The sequence below is a fragment of the Chrysochloris asiatica genome, unplaced genomic scaffold (genome assembly GCF_000296735.1).
Source record: "Chrysochloris asiatica unplaced genomic scaffold, ChrAsi1.0 scaffold00333, whole genome shotgun sequence".
Classification (NCBI taxonomy): domain Eukaryota; kingdom Metazoa; phylum Chordata; class Mammalia; order Afrosoricida; family Chrysochloridae; genus Chrysochloris; species Chrysochloris asiatica.
Genome location: NW_006408851.1, coordinates 1,311,142 through 1,324,162, shown reverse-complemented (window position 1 = coordinate 1,324,162; position 13,021 = coordinate 1,311,142). Strand labels below are relative to the sequence as shown.

Sequence of the window (13,021 nt, the reverse complement as noted above, 5' to 3'; positions counted from 1 at the left end):
ATGGCCAGAGAATGTGCGGAGCCCGGCGTCCCGCGCCTCTGCTCTGGTGAGTCCAGGGGTCTAAGGCAGGAGTGGAGGGAGAATCCGGAGTTTATAGGACAGAGCGGAGGCGGCTGGAGGCCGCCGGGGGAGGGCTTCGCACCGCGGGGACCTCGGAGGGCTGGTGAGGGAGGGGCAGCCCGACTTGATCCTACACCCAAACTCTGAACCCTAGCCTTGGAAGAAAGAGGGGTTTGGCTCCATCTCGCCTTGTAATCATACATAAATGCCTAGGAACAAACCTGTTGTTGTTAACGTGCCCTGGAGTCGATTCCGACTTAGCAACCCGATGTCAACAGAACGAAACACTGCGTGGCCCTGGCCATCCTCACAATTATTATTAAATAATTCACAACGTATACCATATCTCATTTATAAAATTCTCACTTTAAAGTGTACAATTTAGTGGCTTTTAGAATAGTTACCTGGCTGTTCCATCATCCCCACTATCCAGTCAGGACGATGTTAAAGGATATATGTTGAGAGAGGGCTTCATGGGAAAGAGGGAATGAAAAGACACTGGAATGTTCCCTTGAACTTTTTGAAGCTCCTTGGTGTGAAAAGAGGTCTGATGATGGGTCAGAAGACAGAGGTGAGGGAGGAGAGAAGTAAAAAGCGTTGTTACTAGCCTTCAAGTGTGTACATGTATGGGTTATTATTACAAACAAAATCTGTTTAGTGTCTGATAGCAGTGGTTGGCTTCAGGAAATTTCTATCAATAATGTACGTATTTTAGTCTCCTTGTTAAGTGCCATCCAGTCAGTTCTGACTCTTAGTGATCCTGTGTAGGGTTTCCAAGGTGCATGCAGCCTGGTGCGTTTGAGCCAATAACCTTTAAGTTAGCAGTTCAGTGCTTATCCTAAAGCGCCACATTAGGACTCCTTATTCTTGTTACAGTTGTTAAGTTCCATCGAGTCGCGTCTGACTCATAGCGACCCTGTGTAGGGTTTCTGAGGAGCACCTGGTGGGTTTGAACCATCGACTTTATGGTTCGCAGTCCAGTGCCACAGCAGGGCAGAGTAAAACGGTCCCACAGGGTTTCCATGGGCTGCTAACCACAAGGTCCTCGGTTCAAGCTCATTGCCTGCCCAGTGGAAGACAGATGAGGCTGTATGGTCCCTTAAAGATTTAGTCTTGGGAAACTCTTAAAGAGCGGTTCTACTCTGCCCTACAGTGTCGCGATAAGTCAGAATTGTTTCAATGGCAGTGGGTTGATGGTTGGTCGGTATAGGGTTTCTGAGGCTGTAAATTTTGCAGAAGCAGACTGGCACATCGTTCTCCCTAGGACCGGCTGGTGAGTCCAAATCGCCCATCTTTCAGTTTACAGCCGAGTGCTCCTGGTGTGGCGCTCGACTGCTTACAGTTGCTGGGTCCCACCAACAGCTCTCTAGGAGTAGGAACCGACTGGACGTCACTTAACAACAACACTGTGCCAGAAGGCATCTCCTAACTCACTTTGTTTTTGTTAAGTGCTGTCCGGTCAGTTCCGACTCACAGGGTTCCGGAGGAGAGACTTCCGAGTTTCAACCGCTGACCTTGCAGTTTATACCGTCCTTGTTGTGGTCGAGTACTTGCCCTACAGCGCCACACCAGCACTCCCTAACCTTCCTGGAGAGGCCTAATGATCCGCTCCAATGGTCTATACAGTCCCTGGAACATTCCTTACGTAACCACAAGAGTGTAGCTCCGCCCTATGAGCTCAGGATTGGTTTAAAGTTACTGTCGCCTGCCCTAGCGGGTTTGAGGTGAATTTAACAGAGATAAGGATGGCAAGCGTCCTGCTGTTCCTTTTCGGGGCCGCCTTTCTCACAACTTTGTGAACTGTAGCTAGTGAGTGGAGTTCCTAGCTCTTTTCGGCGGAGGCCCGGGAGGGTTTCTTTGAATGTCCAGGGAGTATCTCTTCAGTGGAGCGGATCGCTGATGTGATGACTGTGGACGACGGTGGGTCTGCAAGCGACCCCTTATCACCGCACCGCATTGGGCTTTTCTGATTCTTTTCGGGGATCTTGAGGATCTCGCATCCACACCCCGTCCCCATGCCCCACACCTTTTCTGATGTCCAGGCTGCACCTGCGCCCCCTTCAGGGTCTCCGTGCCTTCACCCCCGCTTGCTTTTCAGACTGCCCAGTCATCTGTACCCTGGGGGTACTGGCCTCTCTTGCGTTGTTCCCTTAAATGACCTGCAAGACCCCTGGCGGTTTCACCTTGTGTGCGGAGATGCTCTTAGGCGCTCGGCCTTGCATTCCGCTCCACTCCCCAAACACCAGCATCCCCCTTCCCCACTCTCGGCACTCGTATCTGTTGAGCCTTTGAGACAGAAGCTCAGCTCCCTTTCCAAGTGTATCCGCAGGTAACAAGAAGGATCGCTGTGCAACTTCACTCACCCATGTCTCAGTGGAGGGAGTGGGACTCCATTACAAGGACTGTAGCTCATCTTAGGGCCTCAGCCAGGAACCATCCTTCCTCCAGCTGTGTGGACAGACTCACACTGAGGGAGGTTAGAATCTGAAGACTTCTCTGGTCTGGACCTTCACTTTCCCTAGACTTCCTGTTCCTCTGGGTACTTCTCTCCTCCTGATTCTTCCTCATCACCCGAAGATGAATTATGATTTTCTCATATGCTGTGTCCCAACACCAGTATCTTGCATCACCCCTTCCCCATATCTGGGAACCCCCCTTGCCCTTCCATCTCTTTGCTGTCTCCTACTTTCTCCAGTTCTGTGATCTGTTTCTAGGGAGTCCTCACTCTCATCTCCTACCCTTTCCTCTCTCTTCTAATGGGCCAGCTGCTGTTTCCACTCCCTGCCTCCTTTCTCTCACCTGACTTTCTTGTGGTACCCTTAGTCCCCCACTCATCTGAGCCTTCACCACGGGGAACCCTCAACTAACAATTATCTTGGGCCTTAAGAACATAAACCTCTTCCCATTTATTTTTTTCTAAAATATTTTCTTGTGAATTGAGTTAAGGTTTACAGAGCAGATCATTAGTTTTATATTGAACAAATCATATACTTGGTTTTATCCCTCCACATAACTCTGGTAGCATACTGGTTATGAATTGGGCTGCGAACCTTAAGGTCAGCGGTTTGAAACTACCAGCTCTTCCGCGGGAGAAAGATGAGGCTTTCTGCTCCCGTAAAGATTTACAGCCTTGGAAACCCTGTTCAGGGTCGCTGGCTGAGTCGGACTCCATGGCACATAACAACAGTTATTCCACTTTCTCCCAGTGTTACTTGTTTCCATTCCTCCTTGTTTCCTCACCTTCTGAACTCTGACCTTAGGTAAATGCTGCCCTTTTGACCTGAAATGGTTGGCCATTCTATAGTTTGCTTACCTCACTGGTGTTATTGTCCCTGTGGTGCTGAGGGTTAATGCACTACACTGCAAGGTCTGTTTGAACCTCAAGGTCGGCGGTTCAAGCTCACCAGCCACTCCTCAGAAACCCTATACAGGGTCTCTGAGTCGGAACTACTTGAAGACCCTTAACAACAAAAACATATGCCTGTCTAGAATCCTTGTGTGGCACTGTGGGATAAGTACTAGTCATAACTGCAAGGTGTAAGGGATTCAAATCCACCAGCTGGGAACCCTGCCAAGTGTAATTATGAGTCAGAAGTGACTCTAAGGCACTTAGCAACAACAACAAAAATATATACATATCTGTCGTTTGGCTAAAAATTAAGTCATCATTCTCCCCATTTCTTGACATTCTCCAACATCTCCCTCTTCCCAGTGCTGTCCCTCTCCATCATGGGATTTGGTCCAGTACACCTCTTCTCCAACTTTTCAACTTAAATTAAATCCTTTATTGCCTCCTCTCTTCACTCTTAACACTCTGGAGCCCTCTTTCCTGGTCTCTCTGCACCTCTACCTCAATCCCTGGGACCTTGTCACCTGTCTAGGATCTTGATAAGTTGTTATCTTTCACAAATCCCACCCCCCACGGAGCCCAGCAATCACCCCTCACACACACAAGGTCCTCACTTCCTCTCCTGATATCACTGTAACCCACCCACGTTCATGCCTGCCCATGCCCCCCGTGGTGAATCCTGGGCCCCACCATCTCCCCTGTTTCTCTTACCTTCCTACTTTTCCTCTTGCCCAGACTCCACACTGTGTTTGGTCCATCTGCCCAACTCCTTGGTCTTCACTCTCCGCTTTTACTTTCCTGACACCAGAGAGCTCTCTTTGCCTCATACCACTAACCTAAATCCGTTTTCCCACTCCGCTGGCTCTGGTCTTCCCTCAGCACTGCCCTTTCATCTGTGATGGCTTTCTAACTCTAACCCTTGTGTGGCTATGACCTGTCCACTCCCGATAATACACTTCCCCCTCCATAGGCACACACCTGTATCACTCCCATCTTTGGGACATCACAACAACAGAACAGTCTGTGAAGCGTTTTTTTGAGATGCAGTCATTTCTAAGGAGAAGTTTCTTCCTCCCCCAGGACTCCACAGTCTTCCTTATAACACTACAGTAGTCTCCCAGGAGGGATCTGGGCAACCTCGATTCCTCACCGAGGGGCATTTCAATGGAAAGCCCTTCCTGTACTATGACAGTGAAAACGGCCAGGCAGAACCTTGGGGACCATGGGCAGAAACCCACCTGGGAGCTGAGAATGACTCTGGCAGAAATCTTAGTCCTTCAGGGCCAGCAAGACAGTGAGAGTGGGAGGGGACAGCAGGGTGTAATAGGTTTGACACAGGAACAGATAAGGGGAGACCCATCTCTTTCCACAGATTTGGCTGGGGATGCGGGTGACAGGGATGAGGTCTGTGGAAGTCAGCTAGTAGAAGAGCCATCTCTCAGTCAGCCCCAGGGGTAAAATGGAGGGGAGCAGGAAGGGGCTCTCTGGACTGCAGTTTCTCACCATGTGTGGGGAAGAAGGAGGAACCCAGAGATGGAGAAGTGACTTCTAGGTGGGGGCAGGCTTGCACTCCTTCCAGGAGAAACTGGGCTGTGAGATCCAAGAAGACAGCTATCTCAGGGGCTTCTGGAATTACTCCTATGACGGGGAGCCCTTCTTCTCCTATGACCTGGAGACCCAGGCATGGACAGTGTTCAGGCCCTCAGCCCAGACCTTGGCAATGACAACCAAAAAGACCTGGGATGCACGTAGGGACAAACACAAGGATTAAGTAACTGTGTGCAGAGAGATATTTGTGGGAAATTACAGAAATATCTAAAATCCTGGAAGAACTTCAAAAATCAAATAGACACTCACCCTAAGCCAGGTCCTTCATCTCTCCACCATCCCTTTTCCCTTTCACTTTACCTTCTGATGGAAGCCCTCCCTTCTATGGGATCTATATATGCTCTGTTGGCATTTTGTATTCTGAGTTCACTCTCCTGTTAAAGCTACACATGGGAGTGGGGAACGACTTGTCAGTGTCTACATCAGGAAAACAGGGGGTCCCAGAATGCCAACTGAACCTAGAAGGTGTGGGGTCTTAGGAAGGAGAAGCCCTGGACATACCCCCATCTGATTCCCACCTTGCCTCAGCCTGGTGCGTTCCCCTTAGTTCCCATGACTCATGAGCCCTCCCAGCCACCTCCTCTCCCCAGCAAGACCCCATCCTCCTACCAGCCTAAGGGATTGGGGTTCCATGGCCCCAAACAGCCTGTGAGCAACATGGAGCTAGAGGGCTGGTAGGTGAAAGTTGCTCAGCCCCAAGCAGGAAAGGTGGAGAAGACCCGCCCTGTTCTGTCTCCCTTAGACTTGGGGGCAGAGCTTGGCCAAGTGCCTCACTGGTTCTGCCCTCTCCCCAGGGCGTGACCTGTATGGTAGGAATGTGACCTCCGAGACTTGGGTGACACAAAGATTCCCCAAGGAGAGGAGCAGCGGTCTAGCTCCCGTGTGGAACACATTGGGAAGAACCGTTTACATCATGTTACCTATGGTGATTGCCAGCAATCATGGAGAGGATGTGACCCTGGTAGTTAGGGGTCAGAGTGAACCGATAGAAGGCACACGGGTGTGTCTAAGGCTCAGTGTATAAGTTAATTTTTCAGGAGGGTCTTTGGTACGAGAGTTCATGGGTGATCATTCTTTGTACTGTTGTTGTTGCTAATATATTATTGTTCCTGCCATCTGTTGGTATAAATAAGAAGGAAACATCAGACGTGGAAAGGTCAGGTGAAAAAAAATGTGCACAGTGAGTGGGGTGGGGTGGCTCTGCTGGAAGTGGACCCCTTTAAGTCTCCTGCACCAGAAGGAGGCAGCAACCACAATTGCAATGCACAGCTGGCTTCCCAGTCTCTGCTGTCAGCTCCTGAGTGCACTGGTTCACCTGGGGGAACACTGACGTTGGTAATTATTATAAAAAATTATTATTGTCATTTGTCATCAAGTCTAATCTGACTCATGGCAAGCCTGTGTGTCCAGAGTAGAATTGCTCTAAGGTTTTCAAGGTTGTGACCTTTCAGAGGAGTTCTGGTATGGCCCTGTGATAAGCACTGTATTGCTAACCAAAAGGTCAGCGGTTCAAACCTACCAACCCCTCCTCAGAAACCATATACAGGGTCACTATGAGTCAAAACAGACTTGTTGGCACTTAACAACAACAACGTCCCAGAAGTGCATCATTCACCCTGTCTTCTTAGGTGCCTCTGAGTGAGTTCAAAGTACCAACGTTGTGGATAGTAGTTGAGCCGTTCCGTTCATAGTTTCTCTTTCTGTTAAGGCTCCTTCTGAGCAGCCTATTACAGGCTACTCTGAACCCTGAGTACTGTTACTCCTGATCACACTCATGCATTAATTTGTACCATGTCTATGTGATTCTCTCTTGTGAATGTTTAAATGTTCTTTAAATAACAAACTCGCTTCTGTGTTTTACTTCCTATCGCTGGGAGGGGGCAGAGTGTGGTGTTTAGGAAGAAGAGATATGTCTCAATTCCTTGACACAGGGCTGAGAAATCCCCCTTCCCCTTGACTGACAGAATCGCTGCAAAGGAGAAAGGGTTGGGATAGGATAGATGGGCTATTCTGGGGCCAAAATTGGGGAGCTGTCCTTGGGGGAAAGGGAGCACCCTGAAGAGGTGGAGCCCTCATGTGATGGAGCAGAGCTGTATGATCTCAAGGGAGAAGGATGTCCTGATTCTGAAAAATAGAATCAGTGTGTTTCTGGGCTGACTGAAATGGCTGGGGAGATGTGGATTGAGTTAGGGACAGAACAAATGGGCACAGAATGTGAGTCAGGAAATCGGGCATCACAATGTCTCCTACCATCCAGTGCAGAGAGATTTAAGCAAGGGAAATGGAGGTGAGGTGTTCCCCCACCTATTGCACCTCTAGCTGTACCCAGGTAAGGCAGTGGAAGCAGAGTCTGAGAGTCTCTCCCAAGCTGACTTCTGACAGAGGAGGGAGCCTGGAGTTGATGTCACTCAGATGTGTGAAGGCATGTTATTCACTGAAGGATTCTTACATTAAGTCAGACTTCAAGGTTGTACTCAAGCATCCACATTTTCATACTCATTCATTCATTGTTTTGTCTTTATTTTAATCAAAGTTATGGAAGGGTCAATATTTACTGAAGATTTCTCCTAAAAAACAGTCCTCTCAATTAGACTTTCTAGAGGTGACCACTTTCAATTCTTTTAGCTGATCCTTTGGACTTAAACTTCTATGTATACTTCCAGGCATTTACCAGTGCTTCTGTGGTTTTCAGTTGTACCCACTGTCTGTTGCATTGCTCAGTAGATAGTTACTGTTTTCTTTCACTCTTCCTATTCCTGCATCTTCCCAACATATTCATATCATGTTTATGTTTAGGTAAGTAGTTCAATGTTTTCCTTTCTCATGACTTTTTTTTTTTTTTTTTTAAGTTTTTATTATGAATTGAGCAAAAGTTTACAGGGCAGATCATCAGTTTTACATTCAACAAATCTTACAGTCTATTTCATTATAATGATTATAATCCCTCTATTCATTTTAGCTCCTTTTTAATGATTTTATTTTTTTAATGCTCAGGCATATACTTCTTGATGCTAGCTCTCAGTTCCTCTCTTTCCATGAATCTAGAGTCCTCAGCTGCTCCCTCTCTCCATGTCCTCATCTCTGGTGTCTCTGCTTCTCTGCATAAGACCCCGCATTCCGCTTGTGCTCTTCTTCCTTGATGATCCTAGGGCTCTCATGACTTTTTGCTTGATTATTTTCTGTGTGTTAAGTGCCGTCCAGTCGATTCCTACCCATAGCGACCCTGTATAGGGTTTCCAAAGAGCAGCTGGTGAGTTTGAACCACCAACATTGTAGTTCAAACAACTTTGCAGTCTGATGCATTAGCCCAGTGCCACACCAGGACTCCAGGATTTTCTGTGTTATTGTGATGTGCCGTGGAGTCGGTTCAGACTCATAGCGACCCTGTACAGGGTTTCCAAGGCTGTAAATCTTTATGGGAGCAGAAAGCCTCATCTTTCTCCTGCGGAACAGCTGGTAGTTTCAAACTGCTGACCGTGAGGTTCACGCTACAGAGATCCTTAGCTTCCAGATTTGTAACCACTATGCTACCAGAGATCCTTAGCTTAGGATTTTCTGTGTTGTTGTTGTGTGCCGTGGAGTCGGTTCCGACTCATAGTGACCCTACACAGGGTTTCCGAGGCTGTAAATCTTTACGGGAGCAGACCGCCTCATCTTTCTCCCATGGAGCGGCTGGTAGTTTCGAACTGCTGACCTTGCAGCTCACAGCCCGATTCGTAACCACTACGCTACCAGAGTTTAGGATTTTCTGTGTAGCTCTTAGTAATTCAACTTCATTATTTATTTATTTATTTCTCTGTGGGTGACTCTTTCTAGAAGATTGGATACTTATTTTCAGTATTCTATAAATGTTACCTCCTTGGAAATATCCTTCCTGTTCTCTCTTATGTTCTTTCATCTTGACTGGAGACTTCCGCACCTGGACCAGAGCCTCCATCCTAGAATGTTCCTCCACCACCACCTGGGCCAGTGCTTTTATGTCATCGGGGGATGGTACTAAATTGTAGATTGATTCAAAATGTTCAGAGAGGGGCTGTGAGCCTGCTTTTCCAACCAGTTTTAGGTGATGCTGGTACTGCTGGCGTGTGAACCCCATATGGATTAGCAAGCATCTATCCTTGTTTGTGTTCTTCATTATGTCTAGTTTTCTGTATCCTATGTTGTTCTTTTCCTTTTCACATTTTATTAGAATTAATATTTTAGTAGTACAAAAGAGAAATTTTTCTAAATCTTTGATGAAGAGTAAAATGCCTGAGTCAAATCCAGGTTTATGCTACTTTCAGCAAAATTAGGTCAGACTTTTCACAGATGTCTGTCCTTGGTTCCTTATCTGGTTGTTGTTGTTAAGTGCCATCAAGTCGGTTCCAACTCATAGTGACCCTGTATAGAGTTTTCAAGGAGCGACTGGTGAGTTTGAACCACTGACCTTGTGGTCCAGTGCTTTATCCCATAGCACCACATCTGGTTGTTGTTGTTAAGTGCCACACCAGGACTCCCCACGTCTGGTTTAACAACCATAAATACCTAAGGGAATGTTTTCTCTGCAGTCAAGCCAAAATGTGGAAGGAATACACCTAAAGAAAGGGGTTTTGACCCAGATGCATTGGTGTAAATGACTTTAAGAAATATTCTTTTCATGATAAGGACATAGAAACAGCTTCCAGAAGAACTCTTGGGTTTGTTCTTAAGTGCCCATCGAGTTGGTTCCAACCTATATTGACCCTCTATAGGGTTTCCAAGGAGTGGCTGGTGAGCATGAACCGCCGACCTTGCAGTTCAAACTGACTTTATAGTCCAGCGCATTAACCTATAACACCACACCATGGTGCCAAAACCTTGGCTAGCCAACTTGTTATCTAAGTTTCCTAGGCAACCAAGAAAGTTTCCCTTGGTCAACAATATTCTAATTCTTTCCTTATTTGCATTAATTCTTATCACCAGCTCAGGTCCCAAGAAATGTTTTACATCAGCTTAGATTTTTTTTTTTTATTGCCTGTTTTGGAAAATGTACATGTTAATCATCCTGTGACTATGATTGTAAATCTTTGTAACCCTACTAAGCATAGCTAAGCATTTATATTCAATGGAAACCTCTCCCAGTTTCTTTAAACTTTCTTTTTGTGCCTTCAGTAAAAACTAACCAATCAATGATTTTATTGTAATCTCTTCATTTCTTGCCCTATACCATTCCTGTTTGGAGCTGTCACAACAAAACAGCTCTGTGTTTTGGTGGCATCCGCCCACGCCCACTTTTAGAATGACTGGAACGCAGAAGCATCCCCCCTCTCTGGATTCAGGCTCCTTCTGACTCACAGTCACCTGCCTCACACACCCAGTCCTGAGACCCCCTTTTCTCCACATACCTTGGATTCCTGTGGGCAGTGTTCCTCCATGGACCCCGCTCCTCCTGAGTCATCGGCCGGTGTCGTCTCGGCTCCACGCCCGCCGCCTGTAGAGCTTTCCGGACCAGCTGACCAGTGTCCCAGCGCGGGGGGCGATCAGGTTCCGCAGGCACCATGAGCCAAGACGCCGAGGTGGACATGAAGGAGGTAGAGCTGAACGAGTTGGAGCCGGAGAAGCAGCCGATGAACGCCGCTTCGGGGGCGGCAGTGGCCATGGCCGTGTCCAGCGGCGCCGAGAAAAACGGTCTAGTTTAGATCAAGGTGGCCGACGATGAGGAGACAGCTGCGGCTAAGTTCACGGGCCTGTCCAAGGAGGAGCTGCTGAAGGTGGCCGGTAGCCCCGGTTGGGTGCGCACCCGCTGGGCACTGCTGGTGCTCTTCTGGCTCGGCATGTTGGCGGGCTCAGTGATCATCATCGTTCAGGCGCCACGCTGCCACGAGCTGCCCATATAGAGATGGTGGCACAAGGGTGCCCTCTACCGAATCGCCGACATTCAGGCCTTCCTGCCCGGCGAAGGGGGCAAGTTAGCAGACCTTAAGGGACGCCTGGACTACCTGAGCACTCTGACGGTGAAAGGCATCATACTGGGCCCAATTCACAACAACCTGAAGGATGACGTGTTGGGGACTAACTTGAGTCAGATTGACCCCGCTCTGGGATCCAAGGAGGATTTTGATAGTCTCCTGCAGTCGGCTAAAAAAAAAAGGAGCATTCAGGTCTGCAACAGGCTAGTAAATGTCAGCATGACTGTAAAGGGTCAGGATTCAGCCCCTGGCTCCTTCCTCTCTGTGTTCCGGAAGCTGAGGGAAGCTGAGTGATGAGCGGGTCAAGGAGCGCTCCCTGCTACACGGGGAGTTCCACACCCTCTTCTCGGGGCCTGGTCTCTTCTCCTATGTCCGCCACTGGGACCAGAACCAGCGGTTCCTGGTCGTGCTCAACTTTGGGGACCTGGATGTCCCCGCCAAGTTGGAGACCTCTGGCCTGCCTAATAGTGCCAGCCTGCCAGCCACGGCCAAACTCCTGCTCAGCACCTAGCCAGGCCGGAAGGAGGGCACCTCCCTGGAGCTGCAGAGCTGAGCTTGAAGCCCCATGAAGGGCTGTTGTTGGGTTACCCCTATGTGGCCTGACCTCCAGCCTGACCAGACCCCTCTTCCCTTCCTTCCCATACCTTCTTTTTTTATTGTCACAGATAGATGAGCCCCAAATAAAAGTCACCCCTGCCTGGTGAAAAAGAAAAAAAAAAAACCCAAACAGCTCTGTGTTCATTTAGGTGAATTGGTAATTTCCCACTCTAATGGCAGAAAAAATTCTCAGAATTTTCCTTTAAGATCTGAGTCACTTTTCCTCTGCAAATGTAGCTTTTGTTCTTTTGTTTTTATTATTTATTTATGGTGGTGACATTCACAATAAATCCATTCACAATTTCTGCACAAATAGTTCAACATTGGTTATGTACTTCACATTGTATTGCCATGCTTTCTGTCTCTACCATATTGTTTGATCTCCAATAATTTAGTCTCTGATAAAAATGTAAAACAATTGATAAAACCCCTATGGAACACTGTCCTATTCTGACACACAAGAGATCACGATGAGTTAAGTAAACTTGAAAAATGTTTGGGTTCTGCCCTTAAAGTTCTCGTCTGTGCTTTCAATTAACTTGCCAGTTTGCACTCATAGACATAATTCTTTACAAGAGTACAGTGCTAGAGGCAAACACTCTTTAACAATTGGGCTACGTAAAACGTTCAGTATAATGATAGCTTCATGAGATAGATTCAGCTCAAGTTTTAAAGATTATTTCTGGAGAAAGAAGAGGCTTTCTGATCCCATAAATGTTTATAGCCTCAGAAACCCTATGCAGGGTTGCTATGAGTCAGTACTGACTCCACAGCACACCACATTACCACCACCACCACCAGTCTCAGTGAATCTACTATCTGGTTTCCACGTGAAGTTCTGTTCCCTGCTTTTCCTCGTTTGGATCAAGATGGATCTACTGGGTTCTTGTTCAAAATGTTTAGTCATAGTTATTGTTAGATACCTTCAAGTCAATTCCAACTCAGTGACCCTATGTACACTACCCAGTCCTGCACCATCTTCACAACTGTTATGTGATTCGCTGACACTCCACGTTACCAAGCATGATGTTCTTTTTCAGAGCCTGGTCCCTCCTGGTAACATGTTCAAAGTATGAGAGACAAAGTATCACCATCTTGGCTTATAAGGAGCATTCTGGCTGTACTTCTAACAACACAGACTTATTTGTTCTTTTCATTTGTTCAGAGCCATCTCTTGCTCTCTAAGCATGCTGACAGTGAAGAAGTACTATGAGGATGAGTCAAAAATTATCCACACTCTGGTTATATTAAAACACCTGTCCACATCCATGATTGGTGACAACACTGAGCATGCATGTAAAATGATTCTGTTGAATAGACGATTAACAGTGGATTATGTGGCAAACCAGTCATGGCTCTGCTATGAAATAATCCACAACAGACTTGGGCTTCAAAAAGTTTGTGTAAGACGGGTACCAAAACAACTTATGGAAGAACATAAACAGAAGCGTTTTATAACATCTGCAAACAAAATTTGGAC

The 13,021-nt window shown here is 47.2% G+C and overlaps 1 protein-coding gene and 1 pseudogene across 1 annotated transcript; both read left to right on the top strand.

Annotated features, from left to right (window-relative positions):
• LOC102820238 (MHC class I polypeptide-related sequence B-like) lies at positions 1-5,818 on the top strand. The gene is made up of 5 exons (XM_006875675.1): positions 1-46; positions 4,490-4,669; positions 4,972-5,157; positions 5,565-5,691; positions 5,812-5,818. The coding sequence occupies exons 1-5, from the start codon at positions 1-3 to the stop codon at positions 5,816-5,818; spliced, it is 546 nt and encodes a 181-aa protein (XP_006875737.1).
• A 4,590-nt stretch (positions 5,819-10,408) lies between these two features.
• On the top strand, positions 10,409-11,547 carry LOC102827110 (annotated as a pseudogene).
• The last annotated feature ends 1,474 nt before the right edge of the window (positions 11,548-13,021 follow it).

Coding starts and splice junctions, on each gene's coding strand:
- LOC102820238 (XM_006875675.1), top strand. CDS start 1: ATGGCCAGAGAATGTGCGGAGCCCGGCGTCCCGCGCCTCTGCTCTG. Junction 47..4,489: donor CGTCCCGCGCCTCTGCTCTG/GTGAGTCCAGGG, acceptor TTCCTCCCCCAG/GACTCCACAGTCTTCCTTAT. Junction 4,670..4,971: donor GGGAGCTGAGAATGACTCTG/GCAGAAATCTTA, acceptor AGGTGGGGGCAG/GCTTGCACTCCTTCCAGGAG.